This window comes from Drosophila albomicans, chromosome X (assembly GCF_009650485.2).
Source record: "Drosophila albomicans strain 15112-1751.03 chromosome X, ASM965048v2, whole genome shotgun sequence".
Lineage (NCBI taxonomy): Eukaryota > Metazoa > Arthropoda > Insecta > Diptera > Drosophilidae > Drosophila > Drosophila albomicans.
In genome coordinates, this window is record NC_047627.2 from 16,021,489 (window position 1) to 16,044,548 (window position 23,060).

The following is a 23,060-nucleotide window of genomic DNA, read 5'->3' on the forward strand; positions in this document are numbered from 1 at the left end:
TATTGAATTATTTAAATGAAAGAAAGTAAAAACGATGTTTGCGTTTAGTATTGCGCAAATTATCGAAGTATCGATAAGTGTAAATCATAACAGGCTGTTTAGCGCTTAACAGCCACGTAACATTACACACAGCTGCCACTCTGCTGTTATTGTTCAATCTAACTGGGTCAGTTTAAAAAACTTGCTGCTGTTTGTATTTTAATATACTACATGTGTGCTTTTTTTTTGTAATTTTTTTGTTTTGTAAATGTTGAGAAAAAAGTGCTGAATTTGGCTCATTGGCCTATTTATTGATAAATGTGAGAAGCTGTGTGGTGCAGTGTCAGAAGACAACAAGCGAAAACATAAAATACAAGTGACGTCGCAGCGTTGCCGGCAAATGCAGCATACAACAAAAACAAGGCGCGCTCGCGTGTGTGTGTTGAGGCTGTGTAGGCTGAAGTGTTGTGCGTGTGTTAGTGTGTGTGCGCAAGATTAGATCACTTTTGTTGTTGTTGCTGCTGCTGTTGGATGCGAGTGCATAATAAATGAACACATGATTTAACTAATTTGGCATGCGTTTCTTATTCTTGGAATTGCATAATCAATGTGAATGATTTCTTGTCCATTGCGTGTGCGTGTGAAATGCGTTGTCTGCAGCCAGCATCAAACGACGGCAGCAGCGACGTCGACTGCGCGCGCGTCATATGTGTGTGTGTTTGTGTAGGCGTCATTTGACTGAATGAAAGTGATATAAAAACTTATTTATAAGTACTTAATATCTATCTATTGATTGTCCCATAAAGAGAGCACAAGAGATTTCTGTGATCAGCTGCTGTGTGAATATCTCAATGTTGTTGCTGCTTATTTTACTTATGCTTCTTATTGCTGTTATTTGCTTTGTTGTTGTTATTGTTGTTGTTTGTGCGCGCGCGCAACTTTTGCTTTTCGATTGGTGGATTGGTCAACACAATTGGCGTCTACTGCAATTCGCTGCGCTTGTATTAATTACATTTGTATTTGGGCAATGCAATGCAATGTAATAATGTGTGTGCTTGACCTACATTTTTATGCTGTTTTTATGTATCGCTATTCTTTCAATGCGCCAGTGCAAAGAGAGAGAGAGAGGGGGATAGACAGACAGAAATGAGGGTGGGTAAGTGAGTGCAAGTTTTGTTTGCATTGCGCTCCCACTCTCACACCCGCATAACGCATATACTACATATGCGATTTTCAATTAGCTTTGGAATATGTTTGCGGCTGTTACAGAGCGCTGTTAATAACAGTGCACGCAATTTAACAGTTTGTTGACAGTCTGTTATAGCGCGCACTGTGGACTATGATAAAATTTGTATTCGTGTGGGTGTTTGTGATATCAATGATATAAATCCAGCTGAGAGCCTCAAGTGGCAATAATATACTAATAAATTTAAATGCCTAGAGATAAGATAGTGTGGACTCTGCCACAGACGACGACGCGACAAGCATCGCAATTTGTGTTGCACTTAAAAACCAAACGTCGCTAGCAACAAAGTCCATAGCAAGTTTGTTTCAAGTGTAACGCAACAACAACTAGTGAGGTCGCAGGCTGATAATGATAATTGGGTGATAATGAGGCAAACAGATTCAGTTCCGCTTCGATAACCGATAAGCGCACGCAGCGTTCATGTGTTTGTACCTCTGTTATACTGTGGTCTATTCGGTTCTGTTCTGATTCGCTGTAACATGTCTGGCTGTCTGGCTGTGTGTGCGTGTGTGTGTGTGTGCGTAGCATGTGACCCTCTCTCTCTCTAACAATTGGCATACAAAATATATTTGTTTGCCTTCTACATCGTTTCGTTTATGTTCACATTGAACTCTGAACCGGTTCGCAAAATGTTTACACTCATTTTTTGGAAACAGTTGTTTACACATTTTATCTTAATCAAATGAGTGTTAAATAGTGTTTCAGACGACAATGAAATTTTTGTTTGTAACCAAAGAATAAATAAAAAAAAAAAAAACCCTCTGAATTGCTTGTAAACATATCATGGTTGTGATAAGCTAATTCTTAAGTGTTTTTCAAGTGCTTTCGTCTAGATTCCCAATTTTTTGTGTACGATAATGAAATTGCATTTGGCATTTTTAAATGGTTCGAAAGTGGTTTTGTTCTGTTTTCAGTTTAACTAAATTTGTATTATCGGGTCAAATAGCGATATGTTGGACATGTTAATAATTCAAAATATTCTCTATCTGAACAGCTGTATCGAAGCATTTCCCAAGTGGTTTAACGGCGAAGTATTTTAAATTATTGTAATATAATCAGTTTTTTATATATACTATTTTTATGTGTTAAATGAACTCTTTTTAGTTTTTAAAGTGGTTCAGAGTTTGAGTTGTATATGTTATAAAAATGTTATCATTATCTTTAGAATAGAAAGTTTTCGGACTATCAAAATGACACGATTTTTTTAATGACATTCAGTTTCGGAACGGTTCATAGGTGGTTCCGACTTGAACCATCTTTATTTCTTTGATGAAATTTGTTGTCTTGGTTCTAGAAGTAATTAATGAAAGGTGTCGAATTGAAATGTAAAAAAGAGAAAAAAGTGTGGCATTTTCATTGAAAATTCGTTGTTTTTGTTTTTCTGCAGCTGCAAACATGAAACTGTGTCACGTCTAATCACAATAAAAAAGAAGCAGCATAAAGGAGCAGCATCCCGTCCAGGCAACAGGTTGTGAACTGAAACCCAACCTAACATCACACGAAACAAGGACGTGCAAAAAATCATTGAAGGTGAAATTTGAAGTTGAAGGTGGCAACAATGCAGCGAAGAAACGGTCAATGTCAGCCACTGGTGGCAAATGGAGCCTGCAAGGATGGGGCAGCAACCGAAACAGATGGCAACAATGCCACAAAAGCTCCAATTCCAATTCCCGTTGCAACTGCAACAGCAGCAGCAAAAGCATCACAAACGCTATCGTCCAGCTGTGGCTGCTACTTTTCGCTGGCCTGTTCGATTGGTTCGATGAGTTTGGCCTGCGGCAGCTTGTGGCAAATACCCAACACCACCGACCGCATCACATTGCAACGGGGCTTGTTCCTCACCTCGCTGGGATTCATCTACTTTGTCTCACTGACGGACTTTTGCAACAAGTATCTGCTGGAAACGAAGCGGGGACAACAGTTTCGTCACAAATATCGTCTCATGATATCCGATGTTCTCGAAGTAACCAACAAGTAAGTACATCTATATAGTATAGATATATGTATATATAAATATATCTCCATCCCTATAAAAGTATTAAATATGCAAGTAGAATAACAAGTCCAATCCAATTTTGCCCTGACTCGAGGATGCTGCGCACTCTTTCATTCACTTAGATACTCAGTTATTCATTCAGCCTCCATGCAGCAGGTCAAGGTCAAGTATTCAATAACAATGCCAAAAACTCGGAGACAGAGTCGGAGAGTGAGAAAAGCTACTGCTAAGAACCTTGAACCAATTTTGAAGCAAGAATTTCGTTTGAACTGTGCAAATTTGCCAAGCATATTCATTTTTCTTTTAGAATTTTCTCAGAGTTCGAAGAAAAAGAATTATATCTTATTGTTTGTTATATTTAGGTTTTTATTATTAGTAATATTATTATTATTATATATTATTATTTACTAAATTATTATGTTTTTTTTTATTATATTATATTTTTCCCATTATTGTTTTTTTTTTTCATATTTTTTCTGAAATTGAAATAGTTTTTATGAATATTTACCTTTTAATATTACTTATTTTTTGTTTTATTTATATTCTTTTATTTTTATTACTTTGGAACTGTTGAACTTTGTTTATCCAAAAAGTTATATGATGTTTCATCAACATAACTCTAATGGGAGTCCAGTTCACGTGGACAGTTGTGTTGCTTATCAGGCACATAATAATACTTTATGAGCTCGTAAATGCCTCTATCAATTGCGTTACACATAACTTGTCATAACGTAATTTACGCAAAGAACTCGCACCATATCAGCATTAGAGTTACTAGACGGGTTTCTTCTTCCCTCTCTGTTTGGGTATTTTGTTATACTATGTTTGGAAATGTTTGGGATTGATCGTGCAATGCGCTTCCCCTGTTACAAGCAACAATGTGAAGTAGATACAAAAGTAAATAATAAAAATATTTTCCCCTCGTCGCTTTTGAAATTCACATAGCTATCCATTCAAAACTGGTTCGTTTGCCTCCGCCTTCCGCCCGATCGTCGAGGCGTTGCCAATTGATGAGTGTTAATTAAACGGTGTGTAGAATTGTTTAGCGCATTTTGAATGGAAGCCCTCGAATTACCCAGTCTTCCCTTCCCTTCCCTCTCGTTCCCCTCCACAAAAACGCGACTCTTGACTCTCCCAGATTGTTGTTTACATGGCGGTAGCGCAGGGCAGGGCGTAACCAGAAGGGGAAGGTAGTACTTGAAATGAGTTATACAATTGTTATACGGGTGGCGATCGGATCATATGATCACAGTTCAATGTTACGCTGTTGTTGAGCTGTTATTTCGCTAGTTTGTGTTGGGTTCTTTTTCGTATAATAATGCAATTGTTGTGCGGAAACTGTTATACTCACTTCAAAGTGAGCACAGAGTTGCGCTGCAGAGCTTTTTTGTTTTCTTGTGATCTGATCGACGTGATATATATGTATATCAAGTTGATCTCAAAGTTTCATTGTATCATTAATTTTGCTCATTACCTTTTGAATAATGTAACTGTTATACAAAAACTGTTATACAATTTTAGACTAAACTGTTATTTTACTAGCTTGCATTTCAAACTTGTTTGTAGAATTTAACTGTTATACATTAGTATAACAACTAAATCAACTTCCATACTAGTTATACGTTGCTGTTATGCCACACTATTTAGGTAATAACTGTTTTATATGTGGTATACAATTTTACATTACTCTTCTACAGCTATAGCAAACAGTTATATAAACTGTCGCTCAAGTAGTTTACTAACTAATTGATGTATTCAGTGCTATGTTTTCTTTGGTGGGAGATCAGCAACTGTTATACGCAGCACATGCCCCAATCTTGTCTGTATAACATTAGCATATTATTATTGAGTTGAATGGATAACTAGCGTGTTGCGCGATATTTAGATTACAACACACTACAGTGGAATCGATTCACAAAGTGTTATACATAGTATAGGTTCTATGACGCACGACAAAAGTAATCACTTGAAATGATAATCAACCCTTTTGGTTAGCCAAGTGCCATGCTCCCCATTCCCATCCCCATCCCCATCCCCATTCAGATCTCCATTCCCTCTCCTCTCTCCTATTTCCATTTCTATTGTCATACCCCAATTCACATCCTCTTTCGAAATCCCGCGCACCGAATTGCCAAAGCGCTGACATTCGCGGCTCTAATGGTCATGGGCGCAAAGCGGGGTGTAATTCACACTGTGTGGGTGTATATGAAGTGTGTGTGTGTGTGTGTGTGTGTGTTTTGTGTGGGTGTAAGCTTCGTTGCTTGTGTGTGTTTCTATTGTAGATAAGCAGTGCACACTGTGGTAGACAGTTGAGACTAATGTGTGGTCGTCGACATACATATAAAAGAAAATAGTGATCGAAGAAGAGATACCCTCTTAAATAAATGAAGTTAACATGCTGAGAAATACGTTTTCCTTCTTATTACTTCAAACATTTCGCCAGCTCGACTAGCAGTTACCCTGTAAGCAAAGCTTAGAGTGCTGAGCATTTCTACAGGGTATGTTGGCGTACAGTGGGCAAGAGTAAAGTGTAGAGAGAGCTCGCAAAGTGTGAAAGGGGTGTATTTAAGTTCTATTGACTAACGACGGGGCAAATGACGGCATTTCGTGTGCAGCGAATGTGCGAGGGAGGCAGCGAGAGAAAGGTAAAGAAAGAGAGAGAGAGAGAGAAAGGTAAAGAGAGCGAGAGAGAGAGAGAGAGAACGTGGCACGATTGTGTTGTCGGTTGAGCAGCCTTGACTTTGATCATAAATCTTAATTAGACATAGTTGGAGCATTTTATTATTACTATTTCTACTATTATTTCACTTTTTTGTTGTTTGCTAGTTTTATTTAACGAGGAAGATATCAACTGTCGACTATATGGTAGACTGACGACCCAGTAACCGATATCAATATTTTAGCACAAATTGCCTTTGATTGTTATAAATGTTATGCCCAATGGACTAGACGCGTATTGACACCTAGAGGGCATTCATTAGCACCACGCATTGAGCTCGTAATTGGAACTAATGCGTCGTCTTTCGATATATACATTTGTGTGTATATGCTGGCCCATTTTCGAATGGGCTTCAAGGCTGAATGCGCAGTTAGCACGCCAAAAGGTGTGTCTTATAGTCTGAGAAAGAGACAGACAGAGGGCGGGAGAAAGACGGAGAGAGAGAGAGAGGGTGAGGGAGAGGGAGAAAAAGCGGAAAAGTTATATGTGGAAATGTTAGAACGTAAAAACAAAAAAGACTCTACTTAATTGGAAAATTTTCGTGCTTTTTATTATCTACCGGAAAGCTATAAATTGATTGATGTAATCGGTTATATGCACTTATGATAATGAATATATAGTATCAAATGCAGATTGTGTTCGCTTTTATGTTGCTTAGACAATATACAAAAGTTGTGTTAAAGTATAAAATTAAAAAAAAAAATATTGTAATAAGGAAATTATTGTGTGATTTTTTATTACAACTAAACGAGAATGTTTTAGTATTTAAGAACAGAATGAATATACCACAAAAAATACTTATATATACTAAAATGTATATTTGGTATCTGTTCTATGAGATTTCGTCAGAAATTTTTCAAACTTGAAATAATTTGAATACTGTAATTAGCTGGAGAACTATTTCAGACAATTATAACAACACAAGCAACACTTAAAATTGTTTTAAAAAATAAATAAATAAATCAAATTACTTAATATTATAGTATGTAATTAATGGGAGAACAACACCTGAAATTTAAAAGCTGTACTAGATTATTTTTTGAAAACTTGAATTCACAATAATTGCATAGATGACTGTATGAGAATGACTTATTCGAAAATAAAATTAAATCAATAAACTTAATGAATGTTGCACGTAGATTAATTTCACAATGGCACAGTGCTTATATGAATAGAGATATTCGTTAATATTATCAAGTTGTATGTACATATAACTGCTGTCTAGATATGCAGATAACACCTGAAATATTATCAAGCCTTTCGCAGTTTTGTAGATAAAGCACATTGCATTATTTAAGTGCCCGACAAGTTCTGTCTTTCTCTTATTTTGCTTTCCCTAGCCTCTCTCTCTCTCTCTCTCTATCGCGCTCTTTCTGTCTCTCTTTGTGCCATAGCTCATTGTGCATCTTGCGCTTCAGTGATTTAATGGTTTCTTTTCAATTGGCGCAGCTTGAAATAATGACATAACGATGTACTACTTGTCGAGCAAAGTAATTTCCCATTCCCATTCCCCCAAAACACACACAAAGCCTTGTTACTGTTACATAAGGCGACTGACCATGACCTTCATGCGAATGAAGTCATTCTGGTTAGTCCGAAACTATATCAAATATCCATAAAGCGGGATTATAATCAACTTTAGCTAATTTGTAATTTCAGAATGTCAGCATGTGTGTGTGTGTTTGAAAAATGAGCACCAAGAGTTTAGGATATAGAATTTATATAGCACAAATACTTGTATGGGGGGAAGTTGGGAGGGGGGAAGTTAAGCTGTTCGAGTCGCGTTGGATTGCGTGTTCCGACTGTTTCTTGTCCACTCATTTGTGCGACGACTTCTTCTTGCCACGTCCCTTGGGGCACTTGCGTTTCTTCTTCTCGTTGCTGCTGCTGCTGTTGCTGTTGTTGCTGCCACAGCCAACATGCGATTTGTTCTTCTCCAGCTGAAATGTGACACACTTGGAACGCGAGCTGCGACTCGCAATATCCTCATATGTGATGGCGTCAATTTGTGGCAATTTGGCAGCAACTCCTGTGGTTGCTGCGACATCTAATGCTGCTGCTGCTGCTTCGACTGTTGTTGTTGAAGACTTTGCTGCTGTTGCAGTCGAAGTTGTTGAAGTCTTTGTTGTTGTGCCTGCTGCTCTTGGATTTTCAATCGTAGCAACTGTTGTTGCTGTAGATGCTGCTGTTGCTGTCGCAGTTGCTGTGGCTGCTATATTAATCAAAGATGTTGCTGCTGTATCAGTTGCTATTGCTGCCTTTGTTTCTGCAGTGGTTGCTGATAAAGGTGTTCCCATTGCTGCTGCGGTTGCTGCTGCTGTTGCTTCACCTCCACTCACACGTATTGGCGCATGAAAGCATATTTTGGTACCAGCCACAGAACTGAGATGCGTCACCTTTGGCTGAAAGTCGAGCAGTGTTGGCCTAGCAACATTTGGCTGTTGCTTGGGCAACAATCTGAGTAGTGGCTGCTGCTGCTGCTGGTGCTCGCGTGCCAGCAACTGTTGCTGCTGTTGCTGTATGAGCTGTTGTTGCTGCTGCAGCTGTGCCTGCATTTGCTGCATTTTCACCTGTTGCTGCTGTTGTTGTTGTTGCAACTCCTGTTGCTGCTGCAATTGCTCCAGCAGCGTCTCGCGTTGTCCTTGCATACGCGACACATTCGTCGACTCCTTGGGCATGGGATGCTTGTTCAGCTGCTTGATGAATGGCAAATACTTTGCATTCACCACAATCGGCGGCGGAGCAAAGTTGAGCTGCTGTTGCTGCTCTTTCACTGCTTGCTGCTGCTCTGGCTGCAGATGTTGCTGCTGCTGCTGCTCGACACTCGAATTCATTTCCACAATTTCGCTTTGTTGGTCTGGCTGTGATGTTTTGCTTTCCGTTTGTTCGTCGCTCGTCATCGTCTTTTTGCTGCTGCTGCTGCGTCGTTTTCCCCCCGCTGTCGTTGCTGTTGTGTTGAGACGTCGCATCATCGGCCTATACAGATAGCGTATGGGCGGCGGCTTCTTACCACGCCCCAACGGTGTGGACACAAAATACTGATAGCTAATGTCGATGCCATCTTCAATGGTGCGTGGCACTTTGTGCTGTGCCACACGCACAATTTTGGTCGCAACTCCGCCCACAGCGGGCGGCATCTTTTGCTGTGGTTGCTGCGGTGGCGCTGGCGGCGGCTGCCGTTGTTGCTGTTTACCTAGATGTTGCTGTTGTGGCTTGCAACGTTTGGCTGGCTGACTGGCAGCAACTTTAGTTGTTGCTATTGCTGCTTTTACTGCAACGGTTGCTGTTGCTTGTGTTGTTGCTGCTGCCTGCTTCTCGTTGACAATCTTGATGACTGTCGGCGTCAGCTTGAGTGTGCGATTGCCGCCAGTTTGCTGCACAATTGGCTTCTCGTAGCTGTGATCGCGACACCCAAATGCCGCCGTTGCTGCTGCTGCAACTGATGCCCAACGTTGTCTGATAGCCGATGCTGCTGTCGCTGTTGTTGTTGCTGCTACTGCTGCTGCTGCTGCTGTAGTTGGGAGTTGGCCTGCTGCTTGCTGCTGATGCTGTTGCTGCTGCTACTGCTACTGCTCTTGGCTGTTTGCTGTTGTCGACGGACGTCGTCTGCGTGCCAACGAGGTCCGCCTGCAACAGCAAATGTTGCGGCGCTTTCTCGCCTTCAGAGGATTCACTCGACTGCCGAAAGTTGAGTTGCGGCTTGAGCAACCATTTCGTTGCCAGCGGCTCATTGCCAGCCGCATTGCGTCCGCCACGTGCCGCTCGCCTCTTTTTTCTGCTGCTGTTGCCGCTCTTTGTTGAGCCCTGCCCTGTCTGCCACTTGTAATAATCCGGTGTCAGGTGCTGCCTCTTGCCGTCGACTTCGACTGATTGTCGTTGTGGCTGTCGCTTTCTTTGGCTGCTCTATCAACTGGCGTCGGGTTTTTTCCTGCTTGCCGATAGATGGCGCCGCTTGCACACGCCTTCTGACGGGGACTGCCAACTCGATGGGTTGGCGCTGCCACAGCGGACCGTAGCGAGGCAGCAGCGACACGCCCCCTTCGCCCTCGCCGCCACCCATGGAGCCGTAGAATGTGTTCGCTTTTATTGTTGTTCTATCCGGCGACATTTCGTAAATTTCTTAGTAACTTTTATTTTGTGTCTTCTGGCTGACCGAAAAACAAATCAATTTGCATTTGATTAAAATCGTTTCCTCTGCTTGCCGGATTTATTTGCTTTCTTTTTTAATCTAATTTTTAATTTTTTGTTTACTTTTTTTTTGGTTTTTTTTTTTTTTTTTTTTGGTTCTCACATATTTCCGAAAGCATGCAAACTGATTTTCTGATTTAAAGCGCTGCGGCTACTAAGGCGTAACAGCAGTCGTTATACCCGGCAGGCTAGCGTAATTAGAGGGTATATAAACTTGATTCTGTTCGAATCTGAAGTTGCTAAAGAGACTGAGAAAATGATAAAATTAATTTCTGTAATTTAAATGCTGGGAAATTACTGAAACTAATGGCTATGTTCTGAGTTTACTTAAATTTCTTTGCAAAGAGTCTGTTGACAATCTATCACCGTTTATCATCTATAAAAATAGTATTTGAAGAATGTTTAGTTTGGAATTTATCTTTAATTTTTTAAATTATTGTTTTAAGGACAAAATTAAATGTTTTTTCTGGGCTTCATAGCTTTGTATTTCGAAAAGGATCGCAATAGAAAAATGCTTTTCATGCTGAATAAGATCGCTCTGATTTATTTTGTTTTATTGTGAAGTAGTTGAAGACATGATTATAAATAAAACGATGTTTTATCTACAAAGCCATATGATTGTATCTACAATCTGGAATTTTTATGCTCTATCAACATTGATAAACTTTTTGAGTTCTTCATGCAAGATTTGTGTGTTTGATTCTGAATAAAATCCTTATTTAAATGTTAGTTATGCTTTATTAAGTATTTAAAGACAGCGGTTTCCTCGAGCATTTCAGAAGGAAAAGTAAAGGTTTTCTTTGACTTGAGTTTTCTTCGGAAATGCGCGTGAAGACGCAGCTACTGACGCTGCAACATTTGCTTGAGGTTCGCGTAGAGTTGTCGCAGCTGTGCGGGATGCGTGAGCAATGCCGGATTGTGCAACACGAGGCGCAATTGCCGCATGCGCGATGCGCTCAGCTGCAGACGCTGCAGCCATTGGAGCTGTGGCAACTTGGGCATGGGCAGCAGATGATCGAGCAGCGTCTGTAGATAGCTGCGTTGTTGCACGGTCCACGGCTCGTCAGCGGGTGCGGCAAGCAGTTGTCCGAGCTGTTGTGAGTGGCCAGGCGTCAGCGTCTGCAGACGTGGCTTGCCACGTTGCACGCGCAACGCAACCTGATGCAGACGTTGCTGCTGGCGAGGTGGCAACGCGATGTAGCTGCAACCGAGATAAGTGATCAATTGTTGCAACTGCGCCGGATTGAAGGTGTCGAGGAAGCGCTGCAGTTGCCGCTGTGGCAGTGTGCTCATGTGGTGCATGCTGGCGTTGAGCAGACGTCGCGCCTGCGGCTTGGGGCATGCCTCGTGCAGGCGCAGATAACGTTGCAACAATGCCACGTGCTGTGGCAGCGACAAATCGTAACGAAAGTGAGGCAGCTCGGCGGTCAGACGGCGATAAAAACTGATCAAGGGTTCAAACGTGCGACGATCGAAGCGCTGCAGATGCAACAGTTGGCGCAACTGCTGCAACTGTGGTACGTCGAGCATGCCACACAGATAGCACTCCTCCAGCAGCAGCGCCAACTGTTGTGGCATCAGCTTGAGCAATCGGTCCGCATGCTCCTGCAACTCCAGTTGCTGTTGCAGCGTCGACTGTGTGGCAAACTTCGCTTGTGGCAGCAACAGGACACGCAACTGTATCAGCTCACTTTCTGCATCCACCAGACCATGCAACAGCGCCAAATTGCTAAACTTGGCAACGTCTTTGCAGCTCATTTGTTGCTCCAGCCAGCGTCGCCTCAAGTTGCCGCCGGTGTGCAACAGCTGCAAGTCTTCCAGCGTGCCACGACTGCTGCCCCACAACATAGGTTGCATGCAACTGGCTGGACAGCCGCCCCTGTTGCACAGTTCAAGATTTGTGGCACATTTGCAGTTTGGAGGCATTTTCTTGGCACCTTTGTGGCTTGTTGCATTGTCAGCATTTTGAAATTTTGGAACTTGTTTGAAATTTGTGTGTCGAAATGTTGTGTAAATATTATTCAATTGGCTGAACAAGTTCGTTAGTTCATGTTCGATCAGTGAACTAGTTCGTGCTTTTTGTTCCCCAAATAGTTCATGTTTGTAGTTCATCAATCAATTTTATTATTTTTAGTTAGTTGAGAATTAATTTATTTGTAGCACATTCAAGAATTTTCTATAAACAAATTACTAATTAATTTTACAAATTATTAATTTTATGTCCCAGACATAACCATATACTAGCTGAGATTTCTATTTCAAATTATTTGCACAAACATGGAAAAAAAGTCAAAAAATAACTTTTCTTTGATAATCTTTCAATAAGAACAAAATCATGTGAACTTATTCAATTCGTTCACTTTGGTGAATAGCTCATTTTTGTTCGTTCGTTTAGGAACGATCCAGCACTTGATAGTTGGGCAATATAAATTCAAAATTTTGATAGAGAGAGAAAAAAGGCAACAAAATTTTTAAAAAATGTGCTCGCCATGCTGCGTTATTTGCTGTGGCGGTTGCCAAGACTGTTGCACAGATTGTTGTGGCGGTGGATGTTGCACCAACCTGTGCTGCGGTGGCTGCTGTCCAACAGGAGTGCGTGCAACACAGACGCTGCAATTTCCGTCTGAGCATCGCTGGTTCGAGCGTTGCACAAGCGCCAACTGTGTGAGCTGTCAGGATACAACAACAACGAACGAATGCAGCTGCATTTGTCGACGCAATCGTCACATTATCGAGGCCTTGACTTGCCTCTTCAACACAACGATACCACACATGGTGAGCACACTGTTTAAGCTTGTGGTCCAACAGAACGAACCACTGAAACGCTTTCCACGCGATCGCAAATGGGATGTGATGGAGCATGTGAAGGCGCCGTATACCGAACTCAATGATCTTGAGATCTATGACAGCATGTACGATCGTTGCGGCCTGCCAATTGAACCCTTGCACTCTGACAATATCTATAAAATTGTGCGCTTAATGTTTCTGGCCAAAGTCTTGACACTGGAGCAGCAAAAGTATTTGCTACGCATGCTAAAGCGTCTCAATCAACACGCACATTGTCCCGTCGATTTGTATCTGTTGCTGCAAACACTGGAGAATGTGAATGTCAAGGAGCTGATGTGCAGCATTCACAGACAGGAGGAATTTGTGCGCAGTCTGCACACGGCACGTCAGTGCCACAAACTCTGTGATCTCTACAATCAGGTGGTCACCGTCGATAAGCGGTCGGTGCAACGGCATCGCAGGCGTTTGCGCTATGGCAACAAGAATCATTTGAAGGCCACCATGATGGAGAAGCAGCCAAGTGATGAGTCCGCTGCAGTGCGACAATCACAATTGCAGCGACAGTATTGCGATCGCAAGGCCGATCTCGTTTCAACGGCTGCATCGCCCAATGGCACAACCACTTCATCGGTTGGTCGCACTCGGTACGCCGGCTCACGTAATCCCAGTCGGTCATCCAAGTGATTTAGACTGGAGTCCCGCACAGCATGAAATACTACCACAATTTTGTTGAACGACTCTCTCTTTTAATCAATCAATTTGGCAAAAATATATCATGGAAATTTAGTTAAAATATTATATTATTTTGGCTATTTTACAAAATATCTTAAGATATTTGCTCTTCCTTCGTCACTTTAAAAATATTGATGTTTTTGATATTCTTGATATTTTTCGCTCTAAAACAACCGACCAGTACTAAGGGTGACTTTCAAGAAAGGATGGATAAGACTGCTTAGTACAATCTTTAATGTGTTAGCTAAATAATGTATCCACTTAACATTCCGCACAGGCGAAAAACCCGACTGTAAAAAACACGAAAGTGCTTGTCTTAATAAAAAAAACTAAATCGATGAGTATTGAATAATGATGAATTTGATATCAAAAGTAAAATAAATATAATACTTCCAAAATTTGTGGAGTGCTCGATGCTAACGTCCATAGAAAAGCACTGGGAGATGTTGCTGTAGCATTTGCTGCTCCCGGAGAGCTTCATGCGTCGGTCCAATGACCACCGGCTCTTCGGGCATACGACGCAGGAAGCAGCGACGTCGCGGATAATAATCGACCTCGGTTCGATCGATGCAATCGTAGGGACTGCGTCTCGAAATCTGTTGCAGTTCTTCCTGTGTGGTAAGTCGGTAGTTGCCGCCTTGCGAAACGCGAGCTCCCGGCGGGAACTTCCATTTCTTGGCCGTTGTTGTAGTTCCTGCATAGCTAATTCGTGCTGTTGGCGTTGAAGTGTTACGCCCCAGACGACAATCAGCCTCAGTGCGAATGGCACGCATATCTCGCAAGTTCCGCTGCAAACGCATATGTTCCATTTGATTCAGTTTAACGGTGGGTGGACAGAGCATACCACCGCTTCCACCTACCTCACGTACTTCCCCCGGTTCGATGGTACGCGTTTTCGCATAAAACGTATTGAACTCCAGTTCGGAGACCAACGAAACCGGTGGTGGTAACAAGCGCACGTTTTGCTGCGGCTTGCGATGACGCCGATAGTCTGCGGGGTTCGAAAGCAGTTGCGAGTTCGTCGGCAGATTGCTATCATCGAAAGGAATAGCATCAGCATTAACATCAACGGACCGCAGTGGCAAACGTTTACCACGTTTTGCAACTGCCGGCGTGTAAAGTTCTGTTTCACGACGTGTGGTCACTGGCACGGCAAAAAGCGAAGGCTCTGGTGGCTTAAACTCCCGCATTCGCGGCTGTTGATCCTCCGGAAGCTGCTGTTTGACCTGCGGCGTCGGCTTCCAAGTCCCGGTCAGGTTCTGGGTCAAGTCAACAGCGGCACGTCGCTGAGGCACTCGCATTCCCAGGCTCGGACAGGCACAAGTGCCCGCGTAAACGCCGTTGTGCAGACTGTTCTCATAGCCAAAGTTAATCAGCGGTTGCTGTGTGCCCTCAAAGCTAATGTGTCGCCCAGTTTTCAGCTGTCGTGACGTCGGCTTCAATATGGAACTAAGTGCGGCACACGGTCGATTGATCGTGGGATCGCCGTAGTGAAAGCATTTACGGTGACATGATTCTCCTGAGTGTGTGATCAGCTCGCCATCTTTGTTGGTAGTTGGAGAGACTCTGTTTTTCGGCGGCACATAGCCGTAGGGATCAGTAAATGCTGGCAGACCGACAATGGCACCGGTGCTTTGCAGTGATTTGACAGCGGGGAACTTGCTGAGAGCGAGGTCTTTTTCAGTGCCTCTCAGCTGCTGCGGTTCTTCAGCAGGCCTAAATGCTCCGTAGGTCCGATTGTGTGCTCTCTGATAGCTAATGGCATGCTGGTTGTCTTGACAAGTCAAACGCAGTTGAGCGTGTGGATCCTGAACTTTTTCATTCCCTCCCAGCTTCTGTGGTTCTTCTGCAGGCCTAAATGCACCATAGGTTCGGTTGTCTTCTCTTTGATAGTTTATGACATGATGGTTGTTTAGACTAGTCAAGGGTCGATCTTGAACTTTTCCATTTCCTCCCAGTTTCTGCGGATCTTCTGTTGGTCTAAGTGCGTCGAGGGGTCGATTATGTTCTCTATGATAGCTAATGGCATGCTGATTATCTAGACTATCCCAAGAAAGCTGCGGTTGGGGTTCCTGGAATAGCGTATCGCAGCCGGAACGTGAGCGAGGGCGTCGCTTGAGGTTTGCTTCAGGTATTCGCAAGCGAGGATCAAGGCGGTCAGTTCGATTTGCTAATTTCCGTCGCTGTTTCCGTTCCCCTCCCAGTTCTCGCTGCTGTTCCCTCTTCTGATCTCGTTCCCGCTCTTGTCCCTGTTCTCGTCCTTGTTCCCGCCTCAAATCAGGTTCCAGCTCCATTTGGGAAGAGTCCCATTCCTGTTCCTGTTGGTTTTTCAATTCCTGCTGTTGTCCCTGTTCCTTTTCCCGCTCCTGTTCCTCTGCAGATTCAGGATAATTCGCTTGACTCTCACTGGGTTTAGTCATACGCTGGATGCGTTGCCAGTGTTGCGATTGTTCTAACAACTGCGGTACTGGCATAAAGCTGCGCAGAAGACGCCTTGCCGGACGACGTGTGAGCAACGACAGCTGCTTTTTAGCTCGCTGCACTATGTAGGAACGTGGCTTTGTTGCCTGTTCCTTGGCTGCCATAGCCTCACGTTGACGAATGAGTTTTTTGTTGAGCGGTGGCTTGCAGCTAAAGAAGAAAGTCGGCAGTGTTTGCTCTGTCTGCTGTGGGAGATCAGGGGGATCAGCGGGCAACGGCTTCGACTGTTGAGATTGATATGAATAGCGGGTTATTTTGTTGAGACGTTCCTCGCCACACTGAATCGAATCCATTGAAACTGTATTTGTAAACCGTCGCTGACTACTTGATCCCATCGACTGATCACTCTTTATGCGCGTTAATATGCTTCCGGTGGGATAACCTGTCACATTGGATGGCTGCAACACGATCTCTTGGCGAGGTGATTTGCGAGCCAGTCGCACAGAGGACATCTTTAGTGGTCTGGGGGTAAAGCGATGCGTCATATTGCTCAGCGTGGACTGACGTGGCATGCGCCAGGCCACACCAATCGAGGAGAGGCTCTGAAAGCGTTTAGTTTTTAAAGGCATGCCACTCTCCTGTTTGCTTGTTTGTGACATTTCCTTTTTTTCTTCCCTACTTATGTTGGCAGCTTGACTTGTTTGCGCTATTTCAGTTTCTCTTTGCGCTTTCCAGTTTGAGCTGTGAGGCTGCTCCTCTTCCCAATTTGTTATTTGACTTCTCTGGGGATTTTGCCAATTGGTACTTTTCTCTTCACGTTTTGCTTTACGCGTAAACTCGTCGGCAACTGCAGGTCGCTTTATCACGGCCTTACTTTGTGATTTGTCCTCATTGATGGGCATATCCACTCTCTTTGAACTACTTGCGCTTTCTGCCGAAAATTCCGAGGTTGAGTGACTTTCTGCTGTATCTTCAACGGCATACTTAACTCGATTCGCTGATTTTTTTGACCGACTGACACTATGCGGTGTCTCAAACTCGTAAGTCGGACTGGAACGCTTCGAGCTTGCACTCGGTGGTAAGCTACGCGATCTCGTCGGCACATTGGAGGCTTGTTTGTGTAGTCTTGCCAGCTTAGTTGATTTGCGTTCGACATTTGTGACTTTAGAGCGTTTGTCAGTCGGGGTTTTGGGCCGTTTACGTTCTATCGTTCGCATTAACTGCTGATAGTCCGAGACAAGAGCAAGACTCCGACGATTACTGACCCGTGTCTGGCGTTCGTTCGACTTAAGTCGCATGTTCGCTTTTGAATTGGCTGGCGTTAAACCACCGCGCAACTCACAAGAGTCTGGCGTGTCCAACACCGAATCATAGCCTTCTTTTTCATCCAAATCCCTGGCCACCTGTCTGATAACTTTACAGAATTTAGCTTTCGAGTCTGTTATAGTCCCATCGGACTGTTCTGGCATTGGTTGTTCCACTCGCTGGGATTTGGAACGTGGCTTAGCTTCTACGTCCGTCTTAAACCCTGGTTGCCTGCTATAGCTTCTGTCGGTTTTAGTTCTCTCGTGTAAGACGGATTGTCTTGGCATTTCTTGTTCCCCTTGCTTTGAATGTGAACGTGGTGAATTATGTCTTACATATTGCTTGAGCTCAATGTTGGACTTGAACACCGGTTGCCAGTCATTGCTCCTATCGGATTTAGTTCCCTGGTTCAAATTGGACTGTCTTGGTATTTCGTCCTTCACTCGCTTTGACTGGGAACGTGGTGAATCGTGTCTGACATGCTGCTTGACTTGAATGTCGGACTTGAACTCCGGTTGCCTGTCATAGCTCTTATCGGACTTAGTTCCCTGGTTCAAGTCTGCCGAGGTCTTAAACTCACCTTGTCCCAAACCATTCGTAAATTGATCGTTGTCTGGCTTAGCTGTGTGACTCCCGCTTGCTATATCATCCGCATCATTCTTATTATTGTCTGCCTTATAGTGCTGATAATTGTGCGTTTGAGCTACATCGACCAAGGTAAATTGCGTTTTCACCGGCTTTACGTGATGTGTTCCCGGCTCCGTCAACTCAAGACGCGAGTGCTGCCGGATATTTGTGCTGAAGTTGTACAGCAGATGACGACCTGGATTGAAGGCACGCTTGCACAATCCCGCAATGCAGCCAAGCACTCCCTTGCGCCTGTCCACACGATGTGCCGCGTTGTCCTGTTCTCGCACCCCGCGCTGTTTATCCGTTCTGCGGTGCTTGTACGGTTTCGGTTGATAGCTGAAACCGCCGCGACAAATTATGGTGCGATGCTGCGTCTGTAGCTGTGGCTGCTGCTCCTGCTTCTGTTCGTTTTCCTTTGTTTTTGGGCTGGCGAATCCTTTGGGCATATGTGCGCACGTTCGCTTAGGGAAGGCCCCAACGAAGTCCTGGCTGAGCATTTGGCCAACGAAGCTTACGGCTGCTGGGGAATTTCGTCGTTGCTGATGATCCGTCGACTCGCGACGTGGCGTTGTTTCCGGCGACAGGGCAAGTGACTCTCGACGTGGCACCGCGACTGTCGAGGGATAATCCTGGCGATAATGGAGGCACGTGTGCTCGTCGCATCCACCAAGGTTCTCAGACAAGTTCTTGCGCAACTTTTCGGCACACAACTCATTCGTACAGTCCTCGTTGTGACAATCTTCCGTGCACGGGACATGCGGCAGTTGATGCCGATGATGTTTGTGCCGCCTCCTGTTCGGCTCACTTGAGGGCTGATCACCGAGACGCGGTTCACACTGCGGAGGCGGCTGCGGTGTTTCGCAGGGACAACACGGCAACGTTTTCGCCCAGTAGCGTTGCGGCATGCCGTAGAGCGGAAACTTTTCGGTCATGCCATCCTCGTAGTGCATGAGCAGCTTGTAGAACTGCGGCGAGATGCGACGAAAGCAGGCGGGATCGAGTCGTCGCTGCTGTCGCATCTCACGCAAATTATACTTTCTGCGTAGACGCGGCAGCGACGACGACTCCTGTCGCAATGCCGCCACACACTCCTCGGCCATCGGTTGACCGTCCGCCTGAAAGTTGCCGCCGAAGCATCTCTGATGCCGCAAACGCTGCCGTTGCACACAGCTGCAAACACGATGTGGATACATCGATTTCTTGCAGCCGCCACAGCAACCGGCGGCCGTCCGGGGCGATTTTCTTTTGCACCCATCCAATTGCGACGCACAAACCGTAATCAGATTGTGTCTAGTTTGCGGCTCTTGCAACGTCTTCGATTTGGGTTTTTCGCTCGTCAGCGGCGGTTGCTTCGGGAACTGCGGCCATTTGGGCGGATCCTCGCAGTGGCAAATGGGATCGCCGTTGCGCCGCTGTTGTCGCTGTCGTTGCAACAGGAGACGGCGTCGTCGTCTCTCGTGGCAATAGTCCAAGTATTGCACGCTGTGTTGCAGCCTCGAACGTGAACTGTCGCAGACTATAGGCAACGAAACGTTCTCCAACTCCTCCGGTTCGATTGGCTGTTTGCGCTCCTCGTCTGTCACGGTGTCGTAAAAGATTTTCTGTTTTCGAAACCATTCGGTTGCCAAATCCGGCACCAGCAAACGTTCCGGCTTTCTGCCGCACTTGATAAGCTGCTCGAACATTTTCTGGCCCAGCCGATCGCTGCTTTTTGTCGCCGCTGTCAGCGACAATCGCGAACATCTCTGGCAAACGCATGGCGTTGATTTTCGGCGTCTCACTGCTGCAGTCGCCTGTTGCTGTTGCTGTTGTGGCGGAAAGTTGTTTAAACTCTGCGCCAGAAAACGCTCCGCGAACTTGTTTTTGCATTTGCTCAGAATGGGCTCTGACATCGCCTCCTTCCGGCTCCTCCTTCTCTTCAGTTGCGCCTGCTTCGGTCGGTGGCCAATCCTTATTGCATTGTGTTGGGAATGCTTCACACGCCGAGGGTGCTCGCACTTTTTGGAGAAATACCTGTCAATTTTGGAAATGCTAAAACTCGGAAAATTCTATTTAAAATTTGCTGCAAATTTTGATGTTTGTTTGTTGTATTTTCTTCTTTTTATAAAGCTTTTAAAAGTCTGTCTGACTTTGAAGTCTTGTTTGAGCTCTGCTATGCTTTGTGAGTGCCTTCCTCTCCTTTCAACTTGGTAAATTTATATGATCTAAGAGGTATTATGTTTTTTTTTTATTTTTATGGAAAGCATATTAATATTTGGGTTTTGTTATATACTTTGAAGAAGTAGCAAAGTTGCTTTTTTATATCTTTGTATTAGTTAAAGTATTTTATTTTTATAGAAATCATATTTTTATATATTTCTTAGTGTGTCCATTTTTCCTTTTCTTGCTCCTTTTTCAATATATTTTGTTCTTTTCACTAAATTAGTATATTAAATAATACATTTTGAATAATTTAACACGAAAGTGTTTTGTGATTTCATTCTACTATAGTATAGTATAGTATAACATTATTGAAAGTGATCTCGAATTTATATTTTACATGTTATCCATATAATAATATATTATATATATATTAATATTAATACATCTATAATCCTAATCGAATCCCACTCTATTATTTCCTTGCAGATTTGTGTCGGCCATTCAGGCATCGTTCTCCTTCCTCGTCGGCCTCATCGTCTGCAAGTCGACGTGCAGCAAGTCCTTTGTGTATGCCTCACACTTCCTAATGGAGGCATACGGTTGGTTCGGCACCGCCTACTTCATGTACGACATCTGGTCGATGTACAAGGTGCACACCCAGAAGATTGCCGACAAGCTGCACTTGCTGCGTCTAACAAAAGCGCAGCCCTTGAGCAACGGACATCCACGCAATTATTACGATAAAGCTGGCAACGGAAGTGGCACGGCGGCAAGTGGCGGTGGCGCCACCGCTCAGCGGGGTGGCAACAACAATGGCAGCACTCCGAGCACTCCCCACGAGATCTGTGACTACGATGGCGCCTGTGTCCAGATCCCCAAGGATGGGCGCTGGGACTTCTTGAAGTATGTGATCACGCATCCGGTCATGATGATTCATCACGTCTTTATCGGCACATTTGGACTGCTTGTGGTCACGGTGAGTAGAGTGATTTACTTAGTTTAATAAAAGTCAATAATAATTTAGTTTAATACAAATTTAAATGGATGCTGTTAGAAATATTCTTTTGTTTGTTATGAATTTTTGCATATTTATTGATATTGTTTTTTTGTTAGCCAATTGTTCATGGTAAACTAGAACACAATTACAGTATAGGTAACATATAAAATAATTTATGTATACATTTATTTAGTTTTTTTTATGATATTTATTTATTCATTCATTTATTCTTGCGTTAATTTATTGTTTAAGTTTTAGCAATAGCAAAAGCAAACATTTTTTATTGGGAAGTTCAAATTTGAATTTTTTTTTAGAATATTTTATTTTATTCAAAACTTTTCAATATTTGGCTTTTGTTAAACCAAAAAAATACACAAAATATTTAATTGTACTAATCAATTTTTTTTATTTAACGACTAGTTTTGCAATGACAATTTAATTTAGAATATTATTTTAAGACTTTTCAATAAGAGAACGCGATTTAAATTTTTTCACTTAAGCATTTAAATATTATTGTATACAAAGAAATTCAAATGTATAAAATACAACTTCTACTTGAAATCATATTTATTCTAGGAATATAGAAACAAAATTTGAGTTTCTTTATATTTTAAGCTAATAATAAAACTAATAACCACATTCCTTCGACTGTGGAGTGAATCATTTTTATTATAGTGCGTTCTGACGAACAAATTAAACAAACTTTTGTCTCTGTCTCTCTCTTTTCAACAGTACATTCGAGGTGGCGGCCATTGCATCTATAGCTACATGTTCATGATGGAATTCTCCACGCCGTTTGTCTCGCTGCGCAGCATCCTTAGCACGATGGGTCTGAAGGATTCCCGGGCGTATATCGTCAATGGATTGGCGATGTTGGCCACGTTCTTTGTGTGCCGCGTCTGCATGTGGCCCTATGTGATGTGGCGCTACAGTCTGGCGATTGATGCCACCTCGATGTGGGCGGCCATGTCTGGTTTGCCACGCGGTTGCATCATCAGCATTGCCATACTGTTCTTGCCGCAGCTCTATTGGTTCTATCTGATGGTCATGGGTGCGTTAAAGGTATGAATTTCCATTCAATCGCTTTCTCTTTTTATCTTATATTAACTTTCTCTCTCTCTCTCGCTCATTTTCATGCAGGTATTTCTGCCGAAGCGACAGAAGCGGCCAGCGGAACTGAAGAAGCTCGGCTCAGAATTGCAGCCGAATGCCTTGACAGCCACGCCCACGCCCTTGGAGACGCTCCCCGCTGCCATAGTGAATGGCGGCAACAAGTAGTGCAAATTGTCAACTGTTTGTTAAAGTTTATACTATAAATATATGATGAGATACCGCAAGAGGAAATATTGCTTCCCCTAAACACATAAACACACACAAAAACGAAATGAAAATGCATAGCTATTACGACTTTACGAAATATTATTTCTAATTCTCTAATTATTTTCCCTCGCAACGTCCCTTTAATTTGATTGTTAATCTCCTATTCATTTATATATGTACATCGTACGTATATTTATTTATGTTTAACAAAACTAAAACTCATTTACATTACTTTAAAAACGTTATATTATACTTACGATATGCCGAATTTAAGGAACTTTTTCTTCGTAGGCAGCTGAACAATCCAATCCACAACTATACTATAATAATAGAATATGGAAAAAAGGCAAACAGAGAGACAAACAAAAGAAATTGTTTAACTTTTAAAGACATTACTAAAAAAAAAAAAAAACAATAAGGAAAAGGAGAAAAAATGTGGTTATAATAAAAACGGAAAACGAAATAATCAAAATGATTAATGCTAATGCATTATCGTTTACAAATGTCAAAAACCAAAACCTATGCGTGTTTATTACATCTATCTATATATACTATACATATGTCTAAGTTTATATGGCGCGGGTATTCACATAGATCT

General features: G+C 43.1%; 2 protein-coding genes across 2 annotated transcripts; both read left to right on the plus strand.

The window, feature by feature from the left end:
* Positions 1-121: 121 nt before the first annotated feature.
* LOC117578273 (ceramide synthase) lies at positions 122-22,980 on the plus strand. The gene is made up of 5 exons (XM_034263696.2): positions 122-166; positions 2,613-3,199; positions 20,632-21,121; positions 21,875-22,204; positions 22,283-22,980. The coding sequence occupies exons 2-5, from the start codon at positions 2,784-2,786 to the stop codon at positions 22,418-22,420; spliced, it is 1,374 nt and encodes a 457-aa protein (XP_034119587.1). The 5' UTR covers positions 122-166; positions 2,613-2,783; the 3' UTR covers positions 22,421-22,980.
* Positions 12,533-13,708, plus strand: LOC117578275 (uncharacterized). Its single transcript, XM_034263700.2, has one exon. The coding sequence runs from the start codon at positions 12,607-12,609 to the stop codon at positions 13,597-13,599; it is 993 nt and encodes a 330-aa protein (XP_034119591.1). The 5' UTR covers positions 12,533-12,606; the 3' UTR covers positions 13,600-13,708.
* Positions 22,981-23,060: the final 80 nt, after the last annotated feature.

Bases quoted from the DNA above. Each gene is read 5' to 3' on its own strand.
- LOC117578273 (XM_034263696.2), top strand. From the start codon at position 2,784: ATGCAGCGAAGAAACGGTCAATGTCAGCCACTGGTGGCAAATGGAGCC. The intron at 21,122-21,874 runs GTGAGTAGAGTG...TCTTTTCAACAG, and splicing joins TTGGACTGCTTGTGGTCACG to TACATTCGAGGTGGCGGCCA. The intron at 22,205-22,282 runs GTATGAATTTCC...ATTTTCATGCAG, and splicing joins TGGTCATGGGTGCGTTAAAG to GTATTTCTGCCGAAGCGACA.
- LOC117578275 (XM_034263700.2), top strand. From the start codon at position 12,607: ATGTGCTCGCCATGCTGCGTTATTTGCTGTGGCGGTTGCCAAGACTGT.